This window comes from Sus scrofa, chromosome 3, assembly GCF_000003025.6.
Source record: "Sus scrofa isolate TJ Tabasco breed Duroc chromosome 3, Sscrofa11.1, whole genome shotgun sequence".
NCBI classification, from domain to species: domain Eukaryota; kingdom Metazoa; phylum Chordata; class Mammalia; order Artiodactyla; family Suidae; genus Sus; species Sus scrofa.
In genome coordinates this window covers 31967945-31990672 of record NC_010445.4, presented here as the reverse complement: position 1 = coordinate 31990672, position 22728 = coordinate 31967945, and the positions used below count along the sequence as shown (strand labels likewise).

Genomic DNA, 22728 nt, shown 5'->3' with positions numbered 1-22728 from the left:
GATTGTTGGAGTTTGACTGTTGGGTTCCCCGGGGGCCCTTGGAAGGGGCTAGTGTCCCTCGTGTTCACCAGCTGGTTCAAGCCTCGGGGGAACGGGACCAGCCCCCGCAGCCAACCTCAGCCTCTGGAGCTCTCTGCGCCCCCAACTCCATCTTTTCCCGCCGGCCCCGACCTGGTTTGTGCCCGTCCTTGGGGGGCTGATCGTCCCCTTCAGAGCAAGAGCAAACTTCAGTCTCGGGGACCTCTTTCTGGATGGGATGTGGACCCACAGCTCCCTACCCGCCCCCCCCCCCCCCCGCCAGCAGCCTAACAGCACCCTTTCTTCGGCCTCCTCCCCCGGCAGGACATGCAGGTGACCGGCGTGGAGGACGACAGCCGCGCCCTGAACATCACCATCCACAAGCCCGCGTCCAGCCCCCACTCCAAGCCCTTCCCCATCCTCCAGGCCACCTTCATCTTCTCGGACCACATCCGCTGCATCATCGCCAAGCAGCGCCTGGCCAAGGGCCGCATCCAGGCGAGGCGCATGAAGATGCAGAGGATAGCTGGTGAGTGGTGGCCCCGGCGGAGTGCCCTCTGCCACAGGCTGGCAGCATGGTTCTCGCGGTGGCCTCGAGAGCCCTCTAGAAAAGGACACATGTGGTTCAGGAATCAGTTGTCTTTGGGGGAGAGAATGGTGATTCCTAGGTGTTTGATTTCTGGAGCGTCTCGAGAGCTGCTTGGAAGAGGAGGGCCTCCCTGGCAGGCAGAGGCCGTGAGCAGGCAGCTCTCGGGCTGGGACAGAGCTGCCAGTGTGCACGCGGAAATTCTCTAGCTTACCTTTACAGAGTGCTTGGCATTCCTCCGCCACCTCTCAGCCTTCAAAACAGCCCTCGAGATGAGTAGGGCCTGTTCTGCCCATTTTATAGAAGAGCAAACTGAGGCTCAGGGGCTCGCCCAGAGCCACACAGGCAGCCAGCTGGCCCAAGTCCTCTCTCTAAAGCCCAGCCCTTCCTCCTCTCCGTCCCCGGCTCTCATGAGGGGCAGTCCTGCTGACGTTTTACCTTTCCCGAGGATCGTGGTGAATCTGGGAGGAGCCCCACACCACCCCGCGTGAGGGAGGCCCCCGCTTCCTTGGCAGTGAAGGCGCAGAGACGAGGACACTCCCTTACTCAGGGCAGAGGCCACAGCGCCCTCCTCGGGAGAGCCGTGCCGTCAGCTCCCACAGTCACGCCAGCCTTCCTTGAGAAGCCAGTGCCTTTCGGTTCGAGCACTGGTGGCCATCCTGGTGTGGTCACTGGGAGGCCTTCCAGCCCACTGGGGAGGAGGGGAGCTTTCTTCGCGGGTCAACTAAAAATAGACCCTCGGAGGGCAGGGTTCTGGACGTTCGGTTCTTTCCAGCCCAGGCCCTGGCGATTTGCGCAGCCTGCATCCCATAGAGTCTGCATCTTATTTCTTGCTTGGCCTCCAAAATCATTACAGAAGCATTTTGTAATGTGCAAAGTGACTTAAATCATTCAGTCCTTTCTTTTAAGATTTATTTTCAGAGAGGTTTTTTTTTTTTTTTTTTTTAATGTAAAGCCATTTCTCACAGCTGACATGAAGGCTAAATATTTCATTTGAAAATTGAGAATTATGCCGTAAAGTGGCTGTTAGAACTAACGCCTTGGGTATTTCTTAAATTGATTTTAAAAAGCCCCTCCAAATTGCTGCACCACGTGATTTGTGTGTGGACAGGAAGACAGCAGCTGTGACAGATACACACTCATAAATGCACACGTGTGTGGACGTTCTCTCTCACACTTTCTTCCCCATACGTGGAGATAAGTGAACTTTGATGGCAGAGTTGGCCTCCTTTGCTTTGGCGTCTGAAACTACCCAAGACGCTTGGCAAAGGCCTCTTGTGTGTGGCAGCTGAGAATCCAAGGCAAAGATGGGCCTGGCCCTCAGCTCTGACCCCCTCGCGAGGCGCCGTTTGTGTTTGGAGCCTCAGGCGCAGCCCTGGTGTCACGCTGGCTTCCCCAAGGAAAACTCAAGGCCGCTGGTGCAAGGCCACTGGCTGCCTGCTTGGCATCACCCAAGGGATGTGTCTTCACCTGCACTCCCACCCCGCGTGCTGAGCATGAACCGCAGGTTTGTTTGAACACAGCCCTGCTGGACCTCCCGATCCAGCCGACCACCGAGGTCCTGGGGTTTGGTCTCGGCTCCTCCTCCAGCCAGCACCTGCCTTTCCGCTTCTATGACCAGTGCCGCCGAGGCAGCAGCGACCCCACCGTACAGCGCTCCGTGTTCGCCTCCGTGGACAAGGTGCCAGGTAAGCAGGCCCACCCTGCGCCACCTCCTGTCCCCTCCAAGGAGCGGGAGAGGCGGGCTTCTGGGGCTTCCTCTGTCTGGAGCCTGTGTACGCGTCCCTTTCCCTCTCAGGAATCCAGTCGGTAGGAGGCAGCGATTTCATAGAACTTATCAAAGTTCAGCTCAAGATTAAACACAAGCCCCAGAAGGAAATCTTGGCTTTCTCTTTGGTGTTCTGCCGCCTGGGTTTGTTTTCCAGGGATTTGTTGAGGATGTGGAAAAACTCCTCAGAATGAAGACGAAAAAGTTTCTTGGAAATTTCTTGGCAATACTTAGATGATTCATAATGGTGGTGGGAGTTGTTGCTTCTCCGTAGAGCATGACTGGGAAGAGCTCGTGTGTGTGTGTGTGTGTGGTTCAAAGAAGGGAGACTTCCGAAGACGGTCCTGCTGCCCACTGGGCAGCTGCCCCTCTCTTCTTTCTGGGAGCGTCTCCTCCCACCCTCACCGAGAGGCATCTCTGACTTTCCTCCCCCCCTCTCCACAGAGCAGCACAGATAGAAAGTTCAAGGACACCTGGCAGGACTCCAAGTCCCGCTTTTGCAGAAGGGCACGCGGGCGGGCTCCCCCTTCCTGTTCTGACACGTCTGCTTTAGGCACATCCACATGCACCCTGATCCCTCGAAAGAGAACCTTGCTCTTCAGTTACAAAACTTCAGAAAATGAGCCAAGCTGTCCCTTGCAGTTTCAGCCCTCCATGGTCAGGGCTTCAAACTTCCACTGCAAATGTTGCGAAATGTTTTCAAAAGCAGTTACCCGTCTAAGAACAAAATGCAGTCAAAAGAACCTGACTCAAATCAGGGTCCCTCTTTCCCCTCCACCCTGTGATTCATTCTCATCCTTAGATTTGGTGAATTCATTTTTGAACTATAGTATATACCATAAGCATATGATTTTTAAAAATCCCAGGAGTGGGAGTTCCTGTTGTGGCCCAGCGGAGATGAATCTGACCATTATCCATGAGGACACAGGTTCGATCCCTGACTTTGCTAAGTGGGTTCAGGATCTGACATTGCTGTGAGCTGTGGCATAGGTCGCAGACACAGCTCAGATCTGGCATTGCTGTGGCTGTGGCATAGGCCAGCGGGTACAGCTCCAATTCGACCCCTAGCCTGGGAACCTCCCTTTGTCAAGGGTGGGGCCCTAAAAAGGAAAAAAAAAAAAAAAAGAAAAATCCAAACAGGACCTGATACCATGAAACATAAGACTGCTTGGTCCCAGAAGTGACCATTGTTAACAGTTTTGCGTGTCCTTCCAGAAACGTTTGGCTCGTCTCTCTTGCACCCAGGGTGGGTTGTATGTCACTCCACGTCTTACTGTTTTCACTTATTGACAAGGCGGTGTTATCTGTACACGCATGTAAGTTGAGAATGCTTGTTTATTGCTGTATGGTGTTTTGGTGCATGGACGGACCAAAAACATCTCTGTGTAGCGTTTCATAGTGATGGACATTTGAGTCCTGCCCAGTGCTTTGCTCCGTCCATTGTCACTGAGAACGTCTTCGTAAGTGTGCACATCTCACGTGACTCTGGAGGAAATTCCCAGCGGGGGACCTGCCATGTCGAAGGGGAGGCCTTCCCCGCCCGTGTCTGCAGTCCCGGCCCCCGCACCCTGGGAAAGCGTCCACCGCCACAGCCCACGGCTCTTCTGTTAAGTCCAGTCTCAGGCTACCAGACTGACCGAGCCCCCCCCCCCCCTCGGCTTCCAGCTGTGAGAGGGGAGACGATTCTGCCGCCGCCAGGGAGCCTGGAGAGGGTTCTTTGTTAAACATGCTCCAGGTTGCTTCATGGTCCGTAGAGATGGTTAAATAGCAAACGGTTAAATAGTAAGTGAAAGGACGACCGTTTGTCTCAATTAACTGAGTACGAACTGGTCTGGTAAGAGACCATGTCTTTCTTCCTCTCTTTCCTTTTCTTTCTTTTCTTTTCTTTTTAACGCACAGTTGTGATTTTGTTATAACATTTCTGTAAGCGCTGCTTTATTGTTTTATTTATTTTTTTATCAGTCAGTGAATGTTTCACATCCGTAGTTGTACAGTGATCGTCACAATCCAGTGTCACAGGATTTCCATCCCACGACCCAAGCACATCCCCCCACCCCCATATAATTTTTTTAATTGAAACAAATTGACGCATAAGGTTATATTGATTAAGAAATCATTTCTTGGAATTCCCATCATGGCTCAGCGATAACGAGCCTGACTAGCATGCATGAGGACGTGGGTTCAGTCCCTGGTCTTGCTTGGTGGGTTAAGGATCCAACATTGCCATGAGCTGTGGTATAGGTCGCAGATGAGGCTCGGATCCTACGTTGCTGTGGCTGTGGCGTAAGCCGGCAGCTGCAGCTCCGATTCAACCCCTAGCCTGGGAACCTCTATATGCCGCGGGTGTGGCCATTTTAAAAAAGGGGGGGGCAAAAAAAAAATCATTTCTTTAGGATTATCAGTGCTTCTTTGAGCTCGAGAACTAATGGGTTAAGGAGAAAAACCTGGTCCTTATTTCTGCTCCCTCATCTTTGGCACAAGGCAAGTGTAAATTAATAAATTGAGTCAAATGTCGCATTCTTCAGCATCTACATAATCCTGTCTGTTTGCAGACGGCTTCGCCATGACTGGCCTCTCCCACCCTGCCCAGGCTCCAGGGAGCAGTGAGGTTTCCTGTGCTGGGCTGTCGCCCTGCCTGCCGTGGCCTGGCCCTACCTGGCAGGTGGCTGGGCACTGCCGGAATGCCCAGAGTCCTCCTGCTGGTCCCAGGGTCGGTGTATGTGAGGGTGGGCCGCTAGGGATGGTGGCAAGTCAAAGGCAGCATCTGAAAGCAGCTGTCTCGCCCCTGCCAGCCCCTGGAAGCGCCGCTCAAGCGTAGGGGGCGGTGGGGACATTCCACGGGTGTGCCGCCCCCGGAGATGGCTCTGAGCCCTTGGGTAGAGAGGCCTCACTGCCCTCCTGCCCTTGCCTGCGCCAGAGATGCAGAGACGTGACCTAAAGAACCGTTGCGCCTTAGCCTGACTCAGAGAGGGAGGGGAGCCCCGGCGCCGCCGTCAGCACCTGCTGTCTCAGTACCTGGCCCCACAGCCGCCCAGCGTCTTGCAGTCATCCTTCATTCTTCCCTTCCCTCTCCCACACCCGCCGCCTGCTCCGCCTTTTTCCTTTTTTCGCCCTTGAGGCCATGGCAGCGGCAGCCACAGTATTCCCTGGCTTCCGGCCTCGTCCCCTTCCCTCCATGCGGCCAGAGGGATCTTCCTAGAATGGAAATCGTATCACACCATGCCCCTGCCTACAAGCTCCCTGTGGCTCCCTGGTGCCCTTAGAATAAAAGCTAGACCTCTCCCTGACCTTGTGTGATCATGAGATGCGCCCGTGCTGACCTCTCTGTTGCAGCTCCCCTGCCTTCACGCTGACACTGCCCACCCCCACCGGGCCACACCACCCCTGCTGCTCCTCTGAGTCAGCACTTCTCCAAGTTCTGGCCTCAGGTCCCCTCCATACTCTTCACGGAAGTATTGAGGGGGAGTCACTGTTGTGGCTCAGTAGGTTAAGAACCTGACTAGGATTCATGAAGACATAGGTTCGATCCCTGGCCTCACTCAGTGGGTTAAGGATCCGGCGTTGCCGTGAGCTGTGGTGTAGGCTGCAGACGCAGGATGGATCCTGAGTTGCTGTGGCTATGGTGTAAGCTGGTAGCTGTAGCTCCGATTCGATCCCTAGCCTGGGAACCTCTATATACCACAGGTACGGCCCAAAAGAAAAAAAAGTATTGAGGAGAGTTTCCTGGCGGCCTAGAGATGGAGGATCTGGCCAAAAAGTAATAAAGAAGTATTAAGGAACCCAAAGAGCTTTAGTTTGTATGGATTATATTTATTGATATTTCAGATATTAGAAATTAAAGCTGGGAGTTCTCATCGTGGCTCAGTGGTTAACGAATCCGACTAGGAACCATGAAGTTGCGGATTCGATCCCTGGCCTCGCTCAGTGGGTTAAGGCTCTGGCATTGCCGTGAGCTGTGGTATAGGTCGCAGATGGCTCTGGTGTAGGCCGGTGGCTACAGCTCCGAGTAGACCCCTAGCCTGGGAACCTCCATATGCCGCAGGAGCGCCCTAGAAAAGACAAAAAGACCAAAAAAAAAAAAAAAAGAAAGAAAGAAATTAAAACTGAGAAATACGTAAATATTACTATTAAATAGGTATTTTTAAATATTTACTTATTTAAAAAATAATAACCCATCCCATGTAAACATAAATAATATAGTTCTTTATAAACTGTATCTCTGTTTTCCAAAACAAAATATCCTTTTAAATCTTTAATATCTGACTGACTAGGAGGCAGCAGATTCCCCTCTGCTTCTGCTTCTGCTGTGATGACGCACATCACGTGGCCTCTGGAAAACTCCTCTGTGTACTCCTGGGAGAATGAAAGGAAAAAAGAAAATGCTGTTTCATTATTTTTAGGGCAGTTTTGACCCTGGGAGTCCCCCAGGGTTCCCCAGACCATGCTTTGAGAACCGCTGCTGTAACTCACGGAGCTCTTTCCTGCCCCAGGGCCTTTGCACTGATTGTTCTTCCCTAAATCTGGGTGTGGCTGCTTCCCGCTAATGGCTCAGGCCTCCTGGTCACTCCCCTAGCAAAGGTTACTGCCCATGACCTTAGCCTGGTTTATCGTCTCTGCATCCCTGGGGCTCCTTACCTGGCTGACGTATTCATGTACTTTCCCCACGGAGAATGTCACGTCCTTGGGGACCCGGGGTGTCCCATCCCTGCCATACCTCAGTGCCTAGCACAGGGCCTTCGCTCAGTTTCCACTGAATGAGGAGTGAGCCTTCGTTCCTGTTCTGTGCGCAGCCTTAGCACAGATCCCACCTGGTGCCTTTCCCAGGAGGACAAGGAATTCCCACTGGGCCCCTCGATGCTGGCTGGCTTGGGAACACGCGGGAGCCCGGACGTCCAGAAGACCTCAGGCAGCCTTCCTCTGCTTAACCTCTGCCACCTAAGCGAGCCGGGTGTGCGTCCCCGGCACGCAGGTGATCGACTCGGGTTGTTTGCACATCCATTGCACTGCCCTCACCTGACACACAGGTTTGCGAAAGCTAAAGGGTGGCCCTGGATGGGTCCTCGGAACACGGCCCAGGTTGGCCTCCGATGCTGCCATCCCGGTGTCGCCCTGTGTCCCTCACCACAGGCCACACTGTTGCAACATCCCGGGCCATGCGGGTTCCTCGTTCCTGCCGGGGGAACAGTTCCCAAGGGAAAAAAACATCACCAGCCATGTGCCTCTGGGTGACTGCTGGAAGAGCTCGCTCTGTTGTGACACATCCGATTTTATCTGCAGGCCCAGGTAATTGTCATTGAGCAGTTTGTCTCCCCCTTTAGCAACTGTAAATGATTATATTTGATGAAAATATACCTTTCATTTCCTTGGAAGAGATATTAAAGTAGAATATAAATCAGGACTAATAGGCGACCAGCCACTTCGGCATATTTTTCTTCTTCCATTTGGCTTGGAGAGAAATCACAAATTCTATTTATTGGCTGGTTTTATGTATATGGCCCTCGGCCCCACTGAATGTTCAGCTCCGCAAGGGCACAGGCCGGTGCGTGTGCCCGGCCGGGGAGGGAGGGTCTTCACGGGGTTGGGCGGGTTGGGGACAGAATACCACCGTCCCTCTTGCTCAGGTCGTCCCTCCCTGAGCCCATCCTAATTCTGGCCCAAGCAGGAGGGCTCTAGGGCCTAGCCTGTTCCAGAGACTGGAGGAGACAGCCAGGCAGGTTGACTGTCACGGGCCCTCACTGATGGGGGCTCAGTGACATGTCCCAAAAAAGTGACCCTTCCCCAGCTGAGGATCATCAGCTGCCGCCCACCAGCCTTTTGGCTCCAGGGAAGGGACGCTCTGCCTCTTTCACTGCTCTCCACCCTGCTTAACCCCAGCCCCTCCTGTCCCAGCCCCTCTCCACGGCCTCAGTCCTGCCCCTTTCCACAACCAGCTCCTCTCTCTCCTCCCCCAGCATCCCTCTTTGCAGATCATACCGCCCAGCATTTCAGCCGCTGGCTTTCGGACGGCCCCTCACCAGGGCCAGGTGCCACCCATTCGGGACCCCTGTCCTTGCACTGCCCTCTGGCTGGAAACAGGAACCCTCTGCGAGGCAGGTGCATTCAGGGTTCTGCTCGGTTTCCTCTTCAGAGACCTACCCCCCACCCCCGCTCTGTGCAGCAACTGGGGTTTGTTTCTCAGCTGTGGCGGAATTCACGCAGCGTGAAACTAGCCATTGGGAAGTACACAGTTGAGTGGCTCTCAGTGCTTTCACAGTCTGGCACCGCCACCACCTCTCCTAGTTCCGAGACCTTTTCGTTATGCCCCGTCAGCCTGTACCCACTAGGCACTCGCTCCCTATTCCCTCCTGCCCCTCACCCCTGGCAGTCACTCACCTGCTCTGTCTCTGGGTTTATCTCTTCTGGATGTTTCATGTCAGTCCTACCGTGCGTAGCCTTTTGTTTCTGGCTTCTTTAACTTGGCGTCATGTTTTGGAGGTTCCTTCAGGCCATGGCCTGTGTCAGAGCTTCGTTCCTTCTCATGGCTGAGTCACATCCCCTGGTGTGGAGAGACCACCTTCGGTGTCCCCATCCGTACACCCGTTGGTGGCCCTGTGGGTTATCCCCACCTTTTAGCCAGTGTCAGTATCGCTCCTGTGGGGGTGTGTGTATGAGTTTTTGTTTGAACACCTGTGTTCAGGCTTTGGGGGCATCTACCTAGGAGTGGAATTTCTGGGTTAAATGGGAATTTAACTTTTTTTCCTTTTTTTTAAAATTTGAAGTATACCTGATTTGCAGTGGCAGGTTAGTTTCAGGTGTACAGCACAGCCATTCGGTTGTGTGTGTGTGTGTATTCTTTTTCAGATTATTTTCCCTTATATTTTATTATAAAGTATTGAGTGTAGTTCCCTGCGCCACGCTGTCGACGCTTGTTGATGACCGCTTTTCTACCTGGCGGTGTGTGTACCTTAATCCCAGCGTCCTGATTTATCCCTCCCCCAGCGCGGAATTGAATACTTTAAGGAGCTGTTTTCCCAGTCTTCAGAGCCCTTACCTTTAACTGAAGTTTCCCGTTTGTCTTCTCATCTGTATCACTGTCCTGCACTAGCATAGAAGGTTCTGGGGCCCTGTCTGTCCTGCCCTCGATGGCTGACCCTTGGGGAGTGAGCAGGTGCTCAGTGACCATCGGACTGGGGACATGGGTTGGTGGCTGGAGGCCGGGCTGGGTGAGTGGTTCCCAGCAGCCGGACTCCCGTGCACGCGCGGGGGCTTGGCTGCCTTGCTCGTGCCCGGGTCTGGCCCTGTGCAGCGGGAGGGTCCCCTTCCCTCCATTGTCCTGCTGGACGCAGGGCGCCATCTGTCTCTGGGCAAACAATGAAGTCCTGAGCCCGAGTGGCGAGACCGTGCTTTCCACAGGTGTTATCATCTCTGTCGGAAGCAAACAAACCGGCCCTATCGGTCGCTGACCCAGAACACGCAATGGTTCTGTGGAAAGCAGCACGGTTCCAGAGCTAGCCTCTGGCAGCTGAGTAGCTGAGGAGGAATGCAGGATTACAGAGTGCCCGGAGCCAGCCGAGCTGACCACAAGGCCTCGGCCTGACATCCCAAAATAAATAAATAAGCAGAGAAAGGGAGAGAACTCGATGTGTAATTCATAGACCTCAGTTCTGACTTGACTCCTCCCCCGGGGGAACGTACTAGGTGCTCATGTCATCTCGTGGCAGCGTTTCCCAGAAACTGATTTTTTAGGCCTGTTATTTTTCTTGTTTCCGATTATAAAACTGGAGCCAGCTCTCTCCTTCCAGCTCCTCTAGGCAAAAAATACCCTTTCCAGAGTCACACGGGAAGAAGAGGCCCCCCCCCCTCCACCCCTCCAGTCTCCCCGGCCCTGTGTTGTCCCCTCCCAGCTGTCAGCTCCCTGGTCGGTGACTCCTTCCACTGGGTTGAAGAGTTGCAGAAGCTTGTTTCTGACCCTGAGGCCCATATATATATTTTTTAAGCAAAATGCACTGAATTGCTAAGCACTCAATGCAGTCTTCTTCTTTCATCTTCCTTTTCTGCATGAGAGGAAGCCAGCTGCCCAAGGTCACAGCAGATACCCCTCTCCCCGGCAAGGCTTTGAACTCCCGTCTGCCCAGGTCAGAGCCTGACGTCCCCACCCCGACCCCCCACCGTGCCCTTTCATTCCTGACTCAGTTTGGAGGCTTCCAAAGTGCCTTCTCCCCACCTGAGGCCCGAGTGGGATCAAGCAACACCATGTTGTTGGCTCCAAGCCTCTGCATGTTTTGGACCAAAAGTCGTCTATTTCTGCAAGTGTGGGGTACAGTTAGACCGGAAGAATTAACCGTGCCAGGCACTTCGTGTGCATCACTTCTACCCTCCGCACAGCTCTGAAAGCAGGTATCACTTCCCCTGCTGTACAGATGGGACACTGGGGCTAGTCCAAGGCCACAGAGCTACCGGGGATGGGGCGGGGGGGTGCGTTTCGCTTCGAGACTGTTTGCTTCGAGGCCAGCGTTGGCAAGAGCCAAGCAGCTGCACCTGACAGCTCTGCCACCCGTCTCTGAGGGAGAGGGTGGCAGGACACAGCCTCGGTACAGAGGGAACTCTCGGATGGCTCTGGCCCCAACAGTGTGCCCCATCCCTGTCTTCTGAATGACGGGTGTTCCCTCGCTCCAAGGCTTCCTCTGCTGGATCAGGGGCAAACCTGCAAAGCCACTCTTCCCCCAGAGACACCGCTTCCAAACCAGGCTGGGGTCAGGGTCATGCAGAGGCCACCCTTAGACAAATTTGTTCCTGGTCTATCGTGAACAAAAGGCAGAAAGGAGGCTTCAGAAGCCTGCCTGAAACAGAAGCAGCAGGACTTGCACTCCTTGCAAAGCTCTTGGGCAGTTGTCCCTAAGAGGTCAGCCTTCAGGGGGCCGGGTGGAGGGTGGGGGGACCCTGAGCCCTGTCTGTGAGGTCCCAGCTTGCCAAGCTGCTTCCTGGAGTCCCTAGGGCAGCCGTGAAGAGAGCACCTAAGGCCACATTGTCAGGCTGAGAGCACACCTCCCCCCCCAGAGGAACCCTGTTCCCAGCTCAGGGCCCACAAGGTTCCCTCCCCTGGAACATGGCCCCAGAGTCACTTTCCCACCAGGCCAGCAGCTCTAGTCTGAGGAGCCGTCTTGGGAGATGCACACACAGCAGGCAGAGCCAGCCGTCAGGTCCGGACGGGCTTTTCCTTGGGGCGGGGGTTGCGGAGGAGGCTGGGAGGAGGAAAGAGTTCTGAGGAATTGAGTGTTGCATCACTTTTCGGGGTTATTACCCACCTCAGACTGTGAGCCCTGGAGCCTTCTGGCGATGGCAGTGTGTCTCGCAGTTGCCGGCGGCGAGGAGCCTAGAGAGACCAAAACCCCGTCCTCGTGCGGCCATTTGACCTTGGCTGCACCTTGAAATGTTCTGTAGGCTTGGTGGGATCACAGGGGGCAGCCCTACTGGCAGCACAGGATGGGCGGGCATGTGCCAGAGCAAGTGGCACAGCGGCTCGTGTGCACAGGGCGCACACCCGGCCCCACCCCCAGAACACAGCTCCTGTCACTTCTCGGCTCTGAACTTAGTACACGTCAAACACCTTGATTGCAGAGCAATTGGGAAAGACGGGGAAAGCATCAGGAAAAGATAAAACGTCCCAACTCCTGCCCCAGCATCCTATTCGTCCTTTGTGGGGTTTCTCTTCTCAGCAGCAGGGTTTGCCCGGGTGAGACTCAGCAGAGGAGGTGGCGACACACAGCCCTGGAGCAGACAGTCAGGTTCCAGTCCTGGTTCCACCTCATCCTCGTTGCATGGCCTCCGGCCACTTCATCACCGCTCTGGGCCTGTTCATTGATACAAAAAATGAGGGTGATGCCTGACAGTGTGGATGCACTTAACACGGCGGAACCGCACACTAGGTAATCGCGGAGATGGCACATTTTCCGTGTATATTACCACCATCAAAAAGAAGAAACAGCAGGGATGGAAATGTCACCTCCCTCATTAGGTGCCTGCGAGCATAAAGTGAGTTAATTCATGTAAGTGCCTGGAGCGATGCCTCCACATGTGCAGCCTGCGGTGAAGGTTATCTCAGTATTTTTTATGGTCGTTGTTATTAGTCAGGGCTGACCCTTGGGACCCCGCATGATAGGTTCCCTTTCCACGTGTTAAATCAGTTTGCACCCAGTTAATAAGCCCGGAGCCCCTTCTGCTGTAAATATCAGAGAAACACTGCAGTCAGATTTGACTCACTTCGGAAAGGTTTTTATCAGGTGCTGATAAAATGCCGGGCTGGAATTTGCTTTCTCCTGCAGATGGGCCGTGAGATTCTGGTCATGTGACTTTCCGGAGGTCCCGCAACTCCTAGGGGCAGAGCCAGGGCCAGAGACAGACAGAGCCATTCCCTGCTGCCCCTGGCCTGGCACCCATGGACACGGACCGTCCCCGTGGACTCCACGCCCTCCTGAGCCCGCAGTTCCCACGGAGCCTCGCCACGGCCCTGGGAGGCTGGCGCCTTTCCACAGTGTGCAGACCAGGAAACCTCCTCTGAGAAGGGGAGCCCCTGGCCCCATGGCACACGACTCCCGGGTGGCCAGCCTGGCATCCGCACCAGGTGGAGACAGCCTAGCAAGCTAGGCGGGATCCGACGGCCAAGGGCTTCCGGGTCTGCAGAAGGCTTGGAGTCTTACCCTGGAGGCAGCAAGGAGCCAGTGAAGGTTCTAAGGAAGGGGGTGAGGAGGCAGGAGGGCAGGGGGGAAGGAGGTGCGCAGAAAAGACCAGGGCACACTCAGCCGCTCCCTGGGCACTCACCACGGGTGCGGTTTGGTGCTGTGCCCATCTTACGGATGAGAACAAGTACCCTGGTCCTCAGCTTGGGGTACAGCCTTCTATACCTTTTAGGGGGCATTTGCCCACTGTCCTCGGACTATAGTATGGCGTTGCTTTTTTTTTTTTTTTGAAATGAATACTACTTTCAGTCTCTGTCTGTCTTGGGTGTGTTTAGGTCGGGGAGCACCCTCATCCGCCTGCGCCGCTGCGGGGCCGTCTGTGAGCCGGGCCAACCGCTGTTCTTTCGCCAGTCTCCCATTGACGGTTGTGGCGTTCGCGGCCAATTTTTTGTCCTTAACAAATCGGAGGGCCTCCACGCCCACTTGCACAAGGATTTCCCTGGGGTAAGAAACATGAAGCGAGCCCAGAAACATCTAGGCTGTGGAACTAACAGGATTTGGTGATCCATGGGGTATGCGCGTGGAGGGAGCGAGAGGCCACAGGGCTAGTTGAAGGCAGAATGTCACAGAGCCTCGGTTTCTCTCTGCGTGTTCTCGGTGCATTTAACAAAGGGCGTTTTGAGGATCCCAACTTCGGACCCAGCAAAACCTTCATGACCTGGGGATGCTGTTCTGTCCTGGGGGCCTTCAGGCACTGCGACGACTGGAAAGGTTCCCAGGGGCTGGCAGGGGTCTCCAAGGGCCAGCCCACCCATCCCAGACAGAGCGTGGTGGCGGGATGGGGCCCCCGGTGGGGTCTGCCCCTACCTCCCGGCACCTCTGCTGAGGGCACAACTCTCGGCGCGATGCTTTGCTCTCTGTAAGCAGCATCCCGTGACTAATGTACAGCTTCCTTTATTTGTGGCTGTCCAGCCATGGCATTTTGTATAAACATGCTTTTCTCCAGAAACACACACAGAGTATTATTTTTCTAACATCTCAATTCCCAACGGGCCCGAAGTCTGTATTATCCCAGCATAACGGGAATGGCTGCCCAGGGACCTCGGTCACACTTAAGCAGCCTGCTTCCTTCAGCCCCAGAGCGATCGCAGAAATATTCCAAAGCCCAGCACATCGGGGCTGCTGAACGGCTTTACTGAGTCCTTGAAGGCCGCATCCTCACAACCTGATCTGAGCATTGGCACATCAAATGCGTGAAATAACCAAGTTTGGACTGTGATTTATGGTGACTCCCCCCGCCCCATAATATTGGTGAGTTTTTAAAAATTCAGGTGCCCGGTATCACAGACCACAAGCATCACAGACTTTTTTTAAGGCTCCAGGATAAAAGGCCCTTTTATTGGATGCCAGCTATGTGGCAGGCACTAGGCCAGTGGCTTTACAGAGAATAAAGAGGTAAATATGTGAAAACTGTCGTGTGACCAGTCCCGCTTTTGCAGCTGGGCCAGCAGAATTCAAAAGCAGAGTCCCTTGGCCCCGCGTCCCAGAGCGAGGAGCCTGGTCTCAGAGTCCTGCATGTTCTGCTGCCTCCGCGGCCTGCTTCCTGAGAAAGACATCATCTCCTGCTCAGCGCGCTTTCCTTTCCTGCTAAATTGACTTGAAGCCTCTCTGGCGCTTCTGGGGTAAAGCTGCCCTTTGTTGTGGTTTTCTGAGCCTCTTGACCTCATCGGCTGCAGTTGGGCCTCAGATGCTGGGTCCCACGCACCCTCCAGCCTCTTGACTCGAGCAGGTCCTTGTAAATCAGATGGAACAAGCCTCCCCTAAACACCTCCCCCCACTCCCCGCCTCACAGTAACTTGGAGAGCATTCTGAAAAACTTGACATTTATACACTCTTGAGCATTTTGGGAAAATGTGGTTTGTGTGTGCGTGCCAGATTTCCTGCCCGATGCCCAAGGGAGATGTCCTCCCACTCAGACTGGCGTTCTAGTGCCCATAACAGTGCTCGGGCCTGGGGCAGGCCACAGCCTGCTCACTGTCCCCTCTCTGACCTCTTGACTCCACGCCGAGCAGAGAGCAATGCAGAAACCACCCCAGACCGACTCCCATCCGCACTGGGGCAGCAGAGGGCCCCTCCGTGCCGGCCGGACACCCACAGGGAACTCTGGCCTCCAGCAGCTTAAAGGCCCCCAACATGTGGGCAGCAGCGTTTGCCACCATGCTGTTCAGACTGGGCCGCATCCCTGCAGGGAGCCCTTGGCGCGAGGAAGGTAGGGGCACATGCTCTGGAGTCGGGCCATCCAGGTGTGAGTCAGCACCTGCCCATTGACGGCTGTGATGTCAGGGAGTCTCTGAGGCCCCTGAGCCTCCGTCTCCTCCTCTGCAAAACAGGGCTGAGGAAAGGACCTGCCTCGCTAGGGCGGGAGCCCAGCCCAGGCTCCTGAAGGTGCCTCTCACCCACCCGAGTCTTAACAGCCCCCTGTGGAGGGGAAGAGGGAGCCAGAGGAGGAGGGAGCCAGGGGGCTAGAGCAACCCACCCCTCGCCCCTTGCCCCGCACCCCTCGCCCCTCGCCAAGCAGCTGCCCAGCCCCGCCAGGCCGCTGCACAGGGCCCTCGCACATCTTCTCGCCAGTGCTCTCCGGAGCGGCTCCGCCAGGCCAGGGGACCTCCGACCAACTGCCCTGATGGAGCCACCAGAGAAGGCGCCACCTCAGGCATCGTGCTTTCATGCCCCAGCTCCTCCGGCAGCCCCGTTCCAAGCGCTCGTGCAGCTGACAGCCACGTTGTGGAGCAGGCATAGAAAAGGGGTGCCAGAGATCTTGGGAGCAGTCACTGACAGGGGTGTCGCCTGCAGGACCCGTGCTCTGGAACGCGGGAGGGTCGGGACGGGGGTGGGGAGGGGGTCACCAAGGTGGACGGGACAGGCCCAAGGAGGGCGAGCAGATTTCATCGTGAGCGCCCTGGGGAGGCTGCACCTCCTGCAGGTTTGTCTGAGCTCCTGTGGCTGCTGGGGGAGGACTGGATTGGGAACAGCAGTGGGGGGCCATGGGGGTCTGCCCAGACGCCAAGAGCCAGGCGGGCGGATGGGGGATACCCTTGGCTGGCCTGGTCAATGCCAGGCTTGGGTACAGCTTGCCTGCTCTGTGACAGATGGCCCTGTCCCCGCATGCCGTGTGTCTTCTCAGGACTGGCAAGTCCTTTCCTATCTGTGACCTCAGTGCTGCAGGGGGAGGAGGTGGGGAAACTGAGCTGGCAGTGACCAGCCAGACCCCACCTCCAGGAAGCCGTCGTGTGCTTTGACCTCTGCCCCCACCCCCGTTCTGAGGTTGAAATGTCTTAATGGCTTGGCCACCACTGAGGAGGCTTTCTTGAGGCTCCCCGCGTTGCCAGCCGCAGGCTGAGTGTCTCCATGATTGGGGTCCCAGCCTCCTGCGGAGGAAGGCCCTGTTGCCGCCCCCACTTAGCAGGTGAGGCTCAGAGAGGTGAAGTGCCTTGCCCCAGGTCACACAGCGATATGTGGTGGCGGTGGTCACCCCAAGGCCCTGTCACCCCACAGTCTGCATGGTCCAGTGTCCAGGGCTCCTGCTCAGGGCCTGGGAACCTAGAGAAATCCTGCGCCTCTCCCTGGAGGAGCCTCAGTTGGAAGCTGAGACACCGTGATCTCAACAGTCCCCTCACACGTGGTTCCTGCGCTCCCGTCTTCCCTGCTGGGCTCTGAGCACTCGCTGATAAATCAGGCCCAGGAAGCCTGTGCCTGGCTGACAGCACTAAGTGCTTGTCTAGGTTTCCTCAGGCCCACTGACATTTGCCCGCTAGGTGTGATGCATCAACAGCTTTTTTTCCTACTTTTTGTAGCCCGGGCTGGCTCTCCGCCACAACTCCTTAAAATATATATAATAAGGTGCCGACCTGCGATGGAAAATGCTGGTGCACCAGCCAAGCCTCTGCAGTAGAGATTTAAGGCCTGCTGGTCAAGGATGAATTTAGAAACTTTCTGGAAAGTTCTAGGGCTGGCAGAATATAGGGCTGCAGTGATGTGAGCTGGGGACTGCTTTAGCTCTTTGCTTTCTGGATCCACAAAGATGGGCTTTGGGGAAAGCAGTGGAGTTCACCCCTTCATTCATTCCTTTGTTCTACAGACATTTATTGAGCACCTACTGTGTGCCAGGCACCGGGCTTGGATTGGAGGTGGCAGACATTCATGTCTCTGCCACATGGAACTTGCAATCTTACCAGAATAGTAGGCGTTGGAGTTCTCATTGTGGCTCAGCAGTAATGAACCCGACTGGTGTCCTTAAGGATGCAAGTTTGATCCCTGCCTCTCTCAGTAGGTTAAGGATCCGGTGTTGCCGTGAGCTATGGTGTAGGTTGCAGACACACCTCGGATCCCGCGTTGCTGTGGCTGTGGTGTAGGCCGGCAGCTGCAGCTCCAATTCAGCTCCTAGCCTGGGAACCTCCATATGCTGCGGGTATGGCTCTAAAAAGACAAGGAAAAAAACAAAAGAATAGTAGGCATGGAGTTCCTTTGTGACTCAGTGGGTTAAGGACCTGGCATTGTCACTGCCACCACTTAGGTCATTGCTATAGCATGGGTTTGATCCCCGGCTCAGGTATTTCTTCATGCCACGGGCGTGGCCAAAAAAAAATGTAGTAGGTATTATTGCTAGAGTCCTACCAGCAAATAATTAGTCAATAGTGGGGGGCCTGGTCTTCTCCAGTGGGGACCAGGGAGGCCCTCCCTGAGCAGGGGGTGTGGGCTATCGGTAGAAGGATTCTTTGGACAGACTGGGTGCGGAGGTGAGAGGTGTTCCAGGCAGGGAGAGCACGTGGCGGGGGCGGGAGGGGACAGGCTCCCCATCGGTGGGCCGCCTTCTGCGCCTCAGGCTCTGTTTCTCTCTGCTCTGTGGATTCATTACCTCCCCTTCAGAACCTCCTGGGGAGAAGTAGGCACGTGCTCATTTTGCAGTTGAGGTTTTGCGAGGCGCAGGTTGGTTAAGTAACTGACGGACTCGCACAGCGAGTGAGCAGCCCTGCTGTCCAACCTGCCTCTGCCTGACTCGGACCCCGGCCCATAGCCTGACTGTCTGTGTTCTCATTTTCACTCTCGTTCCCTGTCCCATGGAACTACTGACGTGTCTCAGAGGCCTGCCAGGAGGCTCAGAGCCCCTACCAAGCCCATCGGAGGAGAATTCCTCAAAGTTACTGACCTCAAGTCTGCAAACAGCTGTGGGCCCAGAGCTGTGCCTCGAAAGCGTCTCCTGTCCCTGGCTCCTGTCCCTTTCGTGACTGACTCTTCACCTCACCCCATCCACCCAAGGGTGAGCACGTCCCTGCGTCCTGCTCAGGAACCACATCCAAGTGAGGAGCAAAGGGACTGGGTGCGCTGTCCAGCTCCTGAGGACGAGCCCCGGCCCCCCGGCTAGAGTGGCCTCCTCCTCCCGCTGCTGGCGCCCCGGGGTCTCCCCCACCCAGCAGAGCCATCGGGTCAGCTCTTGCTCCTCCGAGGCAGGGGGCTGCTCACTCCTCGGTGTCGAACCTCTGAGGCTTCCATGGGACAGGCAGCTGGGGGTTCAGGAAGCCCGTCACCTAGAACCCCTTCACTCAGCCAGCGAGGCTCACAGGACCTGCCCCTGCGGAGCTCGGGGGCAGAGGAACAGCCCTTTCGGAAGCAGGGGCCCCTCGCCTGTGCAGGACCCTCTCCAGCCGGAGGCCCGGGCTGAGCTGACCTCACTCTGCAGCCCGCAGCCCTGGCGGCGCAGTTCTAGAATGGCATTGAGAATGTTTGAAAACGTCCGTGGCCGGTGTAGCCCCGTTGAAACAGTGAGGAGAGGGTCGTTGGTGTTTGTCGAAGCTCCCTGGCTCCTTCTAATATCCGTCCAGTCTCGAGAACACTGCTAGAGTCGGAAAGAGCTCCTGAATTTCTCTGTGGCGGCTTCCCAAGAGGGTTCTGGGTTTCCACTGAGGTCGGGTGCTCTGATCCTCTCATGCATTCCTTTCACAGTCAGTCCTTTGACCCCCAGAGAGTCCCGAGCATCTCCTGTGAGCTTGCGCATCATGGGGCCCGTGCGACTGAGGTCCCTTCTCCAGGTGAGCCGCTGCTCCTTTGCGGCTCCAGGGAGGCAGGCGCTTCCCGTAGAGGCCCGCGCTTTGAGCTTGTCCTGCTTTTGAGGAACTTTAGGAGCGCCACCCTGTGCCATGGTCTGCCAAAACTGAGGAGTGGAAGGTTCTGGATGGGCCCCGCCCTCAAGGTGTTCGTGGTGCCCCGAGGAAGACGACGCCTCTCCCAGAACTGCAGGGCCGGGTGGGCTCCTGAGGGGGGTCCCGGCGGACGGGCAGGTTCAATGGGGGCACATCCGGGAAGTGGCAGGACCCAGGCTGTGCAGACCAGGCCGTGTACACGCGTCCTACCAGCAGCCTGAGCCGTGCGGGCGGGAGGCAGCAGGAGATGAGGCCACGCGGCAGGACCCCTGTGCCTGCTGACCGCCCTGGACATCACGGAGGGCCCAGGGGCGCCCTCGGAGCAGGAAAACAGTCATTCTCAGGGTCCCGCCCCAGGCTGGGCTGCCCCTGGGATCCATTCCGTGACCCACGTATGGCTGAAAACATGTCCCCATGTAGAGCAGCCAGAGACCAAATCACCTGTCAACCCCGGGGGCAGGGCTTAGCCAGCCCACCATGAGGCCTGAGTCCAGTCCCCTCTAGGGGTTGTTTGTGACAGGGACCACTGGCCCAGCAGCCAGGACGGTATGCCAATGAGTGGGCGGGGCAGCATGCCAATTGGACCTCACCTGCAAAATCAGGCCTGCTGCTGCGCTTGGGGATTTGCCCTGCAGGGTGTCGTTTGCTGCCCACTGACCTTGGCCTTCAGAATCAGCCTCCCTGGCCACTTGGGGGTTCTCAGCACCAAAGCTGGAGAGGTGCTTTTCAGGTGTAAGTCAGATCATGTTTGTCCTCTGCTTAAATCCGTTGCTGGCTCCCTTTTCACTCAGAATGAAAGTCACATTCCTCACAGTGGCCCCCACAGTCCCACACAGTCTGATCCCTCTGCTCCTCCTAAGACAGGCCCAGCCTCTTCCCACTGTCCCCCTTCACGCCAAGGCAGCCCCAGGGGCCGCGGCTGAGCCTCGGCTCTGCCAGGCACCCCCTGCCTCACAGCCCCTGCACTGGGTTGGCCCCTGCTTAGAACACTCTTGTTCCAGGTACCAGCCTCGCTCTGTCCTCTGCCTCATACCTCAGACCCACACTCTGGAGCATCCTCCCTGACCCTCCTGTGCCCCACTCCCAGCACCCCAGATGCCCCTGCCCTGCGTAAGCACCTCCTTTCAGCTTCTGTCTCTTCATTGTCTGCCCCCCCCACTCCCCTGTCCTGCCCCCTCCTGTTATTGAACTGTAAACTCCAAGGCAGCAGACACTGTGCTTTGTTTACTGCCATATGCCCAGCTCCTGGGACTGTATCAGGAGGCTTACAAGTAGTGCTTAGAAAGCATTAGATGGACATGTGGGTGGGTGGAGGGGTGGGTGGATGGCTGGGTAGAGAGGTGGGTGGGTGGATGGATGGCTGGCTAGAGGGGTGGGTGGGTGGATGGCTGGGTAGAGGAGTGGGTGGGTGGATGGGTGGAGGTATGGGTAGATGGATGGGTGGATAGGTGGATGGATGAGTGGGTGGGTGGATGGCTGGGTGGATGGCTGGGTGGATGGCTGGGTAGAGGAGTGGGTGGGTGGATGGGTGGAGGTATGGGTAGATGGATGGGTGGATAGGTGGATGGACGAGTGGGTGGATGGATGGATGGATGGGTGGATGGGTGGATGGATGGTTGGAGGTATGGGTAGATGGATGGGTGGATAGGTGGATGGACGAGTGGGTGGATGGATGGATGGATGGATGGATGGGTGGATGGATGGTTGGGTGGAGGGGTAGGTGGATGGATGGATGGATGGCGCCAACAAGTCTTCAGTACTCTTCTAGTACTTGCTTGCCAGACATTGCTCACTGTGGACTCAGGGGTGAGCGGACAGATCCGTCTCCCTTTGGCATCCCAGGCACTAGGATGCTCTGGATAGTCTGAAACTGCTGACCACGATCGAGGGCCGGCTGAGAGCTGGGACAGTGTGCTCGAAGGGATCTGACCTGGTGAGGATTCCAGAGGGCAGGAATCCATCCCAGACAAGCACCCACATGGATGGGAGAACCACTGATGCCTGGGCCCACAGGCTGCCTGGATCCTCAGAGAATAAAAACTCTTCTGTCCACATGACACACGGTACCAGTTTGGCTGGACGCACAATTCCTCTTTGTCATCAGTTTCAGCCCTGGCCTGGTAAGCGGGGCCCGGGATCTCAGTCCTGCTTCCCAGGAAGGCGTTCAGCCCCAGGCTCCCAGCACAGCCCAGGTCCTCCTGTGGTCAGGGAAGAGCGCAAAGAGGGGGACTGGGCCCAGGATGTTTTAGTGAGGAATTCTGTTGGAAAGGAGAGTCCTTGGGCCCAGACCTGATGTGAAGAATGACATGTTTTATGCCACTTGCAGAACAAATAGCAGAATCTTCAGTGAAGGCCCTTGAAAAAGCTAGGTGATGGGGCTCCTTCAGCAAAGCTGGGGATACATGTGTTCATACAACTAGTTCACACTGCAGGGGGTGGCGGTGGTGTAAAGTTGATTGTGGTGATGAGTGCTTATACTGTGAATAGACTAAAAAAGCATTGGATTATACCTTTAAAAGGGTAGGTTTTATAGTATATGGGAATTATATCTCAAAGTATTTTATGTATGTATATTAGGTTCGGTTTGGTTTGGGTTTTTTGCTTTGCTTTTTAGGGCCACACATGTGACATATGGAAGTTCCCAGGTTAGGGGTCAAATTGGAGCTGTAGCCGCCAGCCTATACCACAGCCACAGCAATGCCAGATCTGAGCCGCGTCTGCAACCTACACCACAGCTCACGGCATCGCCAGATCCTTAACCCACTGAGCGAGGCCAGGGATGGAACCCACATCCTCATGGATACTGGTCAGATTCATTACCGCTGAGCCACAACAGAAACTCCACAGATGTTATGTTTTTTAAAAAGAGTTTTAAGCTAGTCGGACTGTGACAAAGCCATCAGCTTTTTCTAAAGACCAGGTTATCTCATTTGTGTCCCATGTAATTGTAAAACGGTCCTATTTATGCAACATTTTCCTTAAAGCAGTCCAAGGGTGAAAAAAAGAATTTGGAACCTGTAGCACCTTCGGGAATAATTGGGAAACCCTGATGCAATCCAGACTCACCTGGCACCTTCCTCTTCCTTAAGATTTGCCCTCTTTTTCCATTTCTTTTTGACTTTGAAGAAAAGATTCTGCTCGTGCTGGTAAAATAGGCTCCTGTTCCCTTTTCTTTCCTGTAAATGGTGAGATAAGTTTGCATTTCATACCTTTCCAGAAATCTCTGTTGATTGTGGTCTGACCTCAGAATCATGACTCCTGGGAAAGCACGTAGGTATTAGAATCACCGCAGCGAGCGCTCGTGGGAAACCTCTGCGCTGGGGGGTGCGCGTTCGCGACGTGGATCTCAGGCAGAAAACAGGTGGATGCTACCTGCTGGTTGGCCTGCAGGTCACTTCCTGGTGCAGGTAGCTGATAGGTCAGCTCACTCCAGCGACTTTTAAAATATGATCCCAAATGCTCCATGCGATTTCTTGGCGATGGCCGGCGCTCCTCTTTTCTTAT

The 22728-nt window shown here is 55.6% G+C and overlaps 1 protein-coding gene across 21 annotated transcripts in view; it reads left to right on the top strand.

The window, feature by feature from the left end:
- CLEC16A (C-type lectin domain containing 16A) overlaps positions 1–22728 on the top strand; it is a 220211-nt gene that overhangs the window by 167671 nt on the left and 29812 nt on the right. For 20 of the 21 annotated variants that reach the window (XM_021086617.1, XM_021086621.1, XM_021086630.1 and 17 more), the window contains 2 exons: positions 343–547; positions 2128–2292. In XM_021086617.1, the coding sequence (XP_020942276.1) occupies positions 343–547; positions 2128–2292 (370 nt within the window). Of the gene's footprint in view, positions 1–342; positions 548–2127; positions 2293–2402; positions 3278–22728 lie in introns of those variants that run through there. The other variant, XM_021086628.1, reaches the window with a different exon arrangement.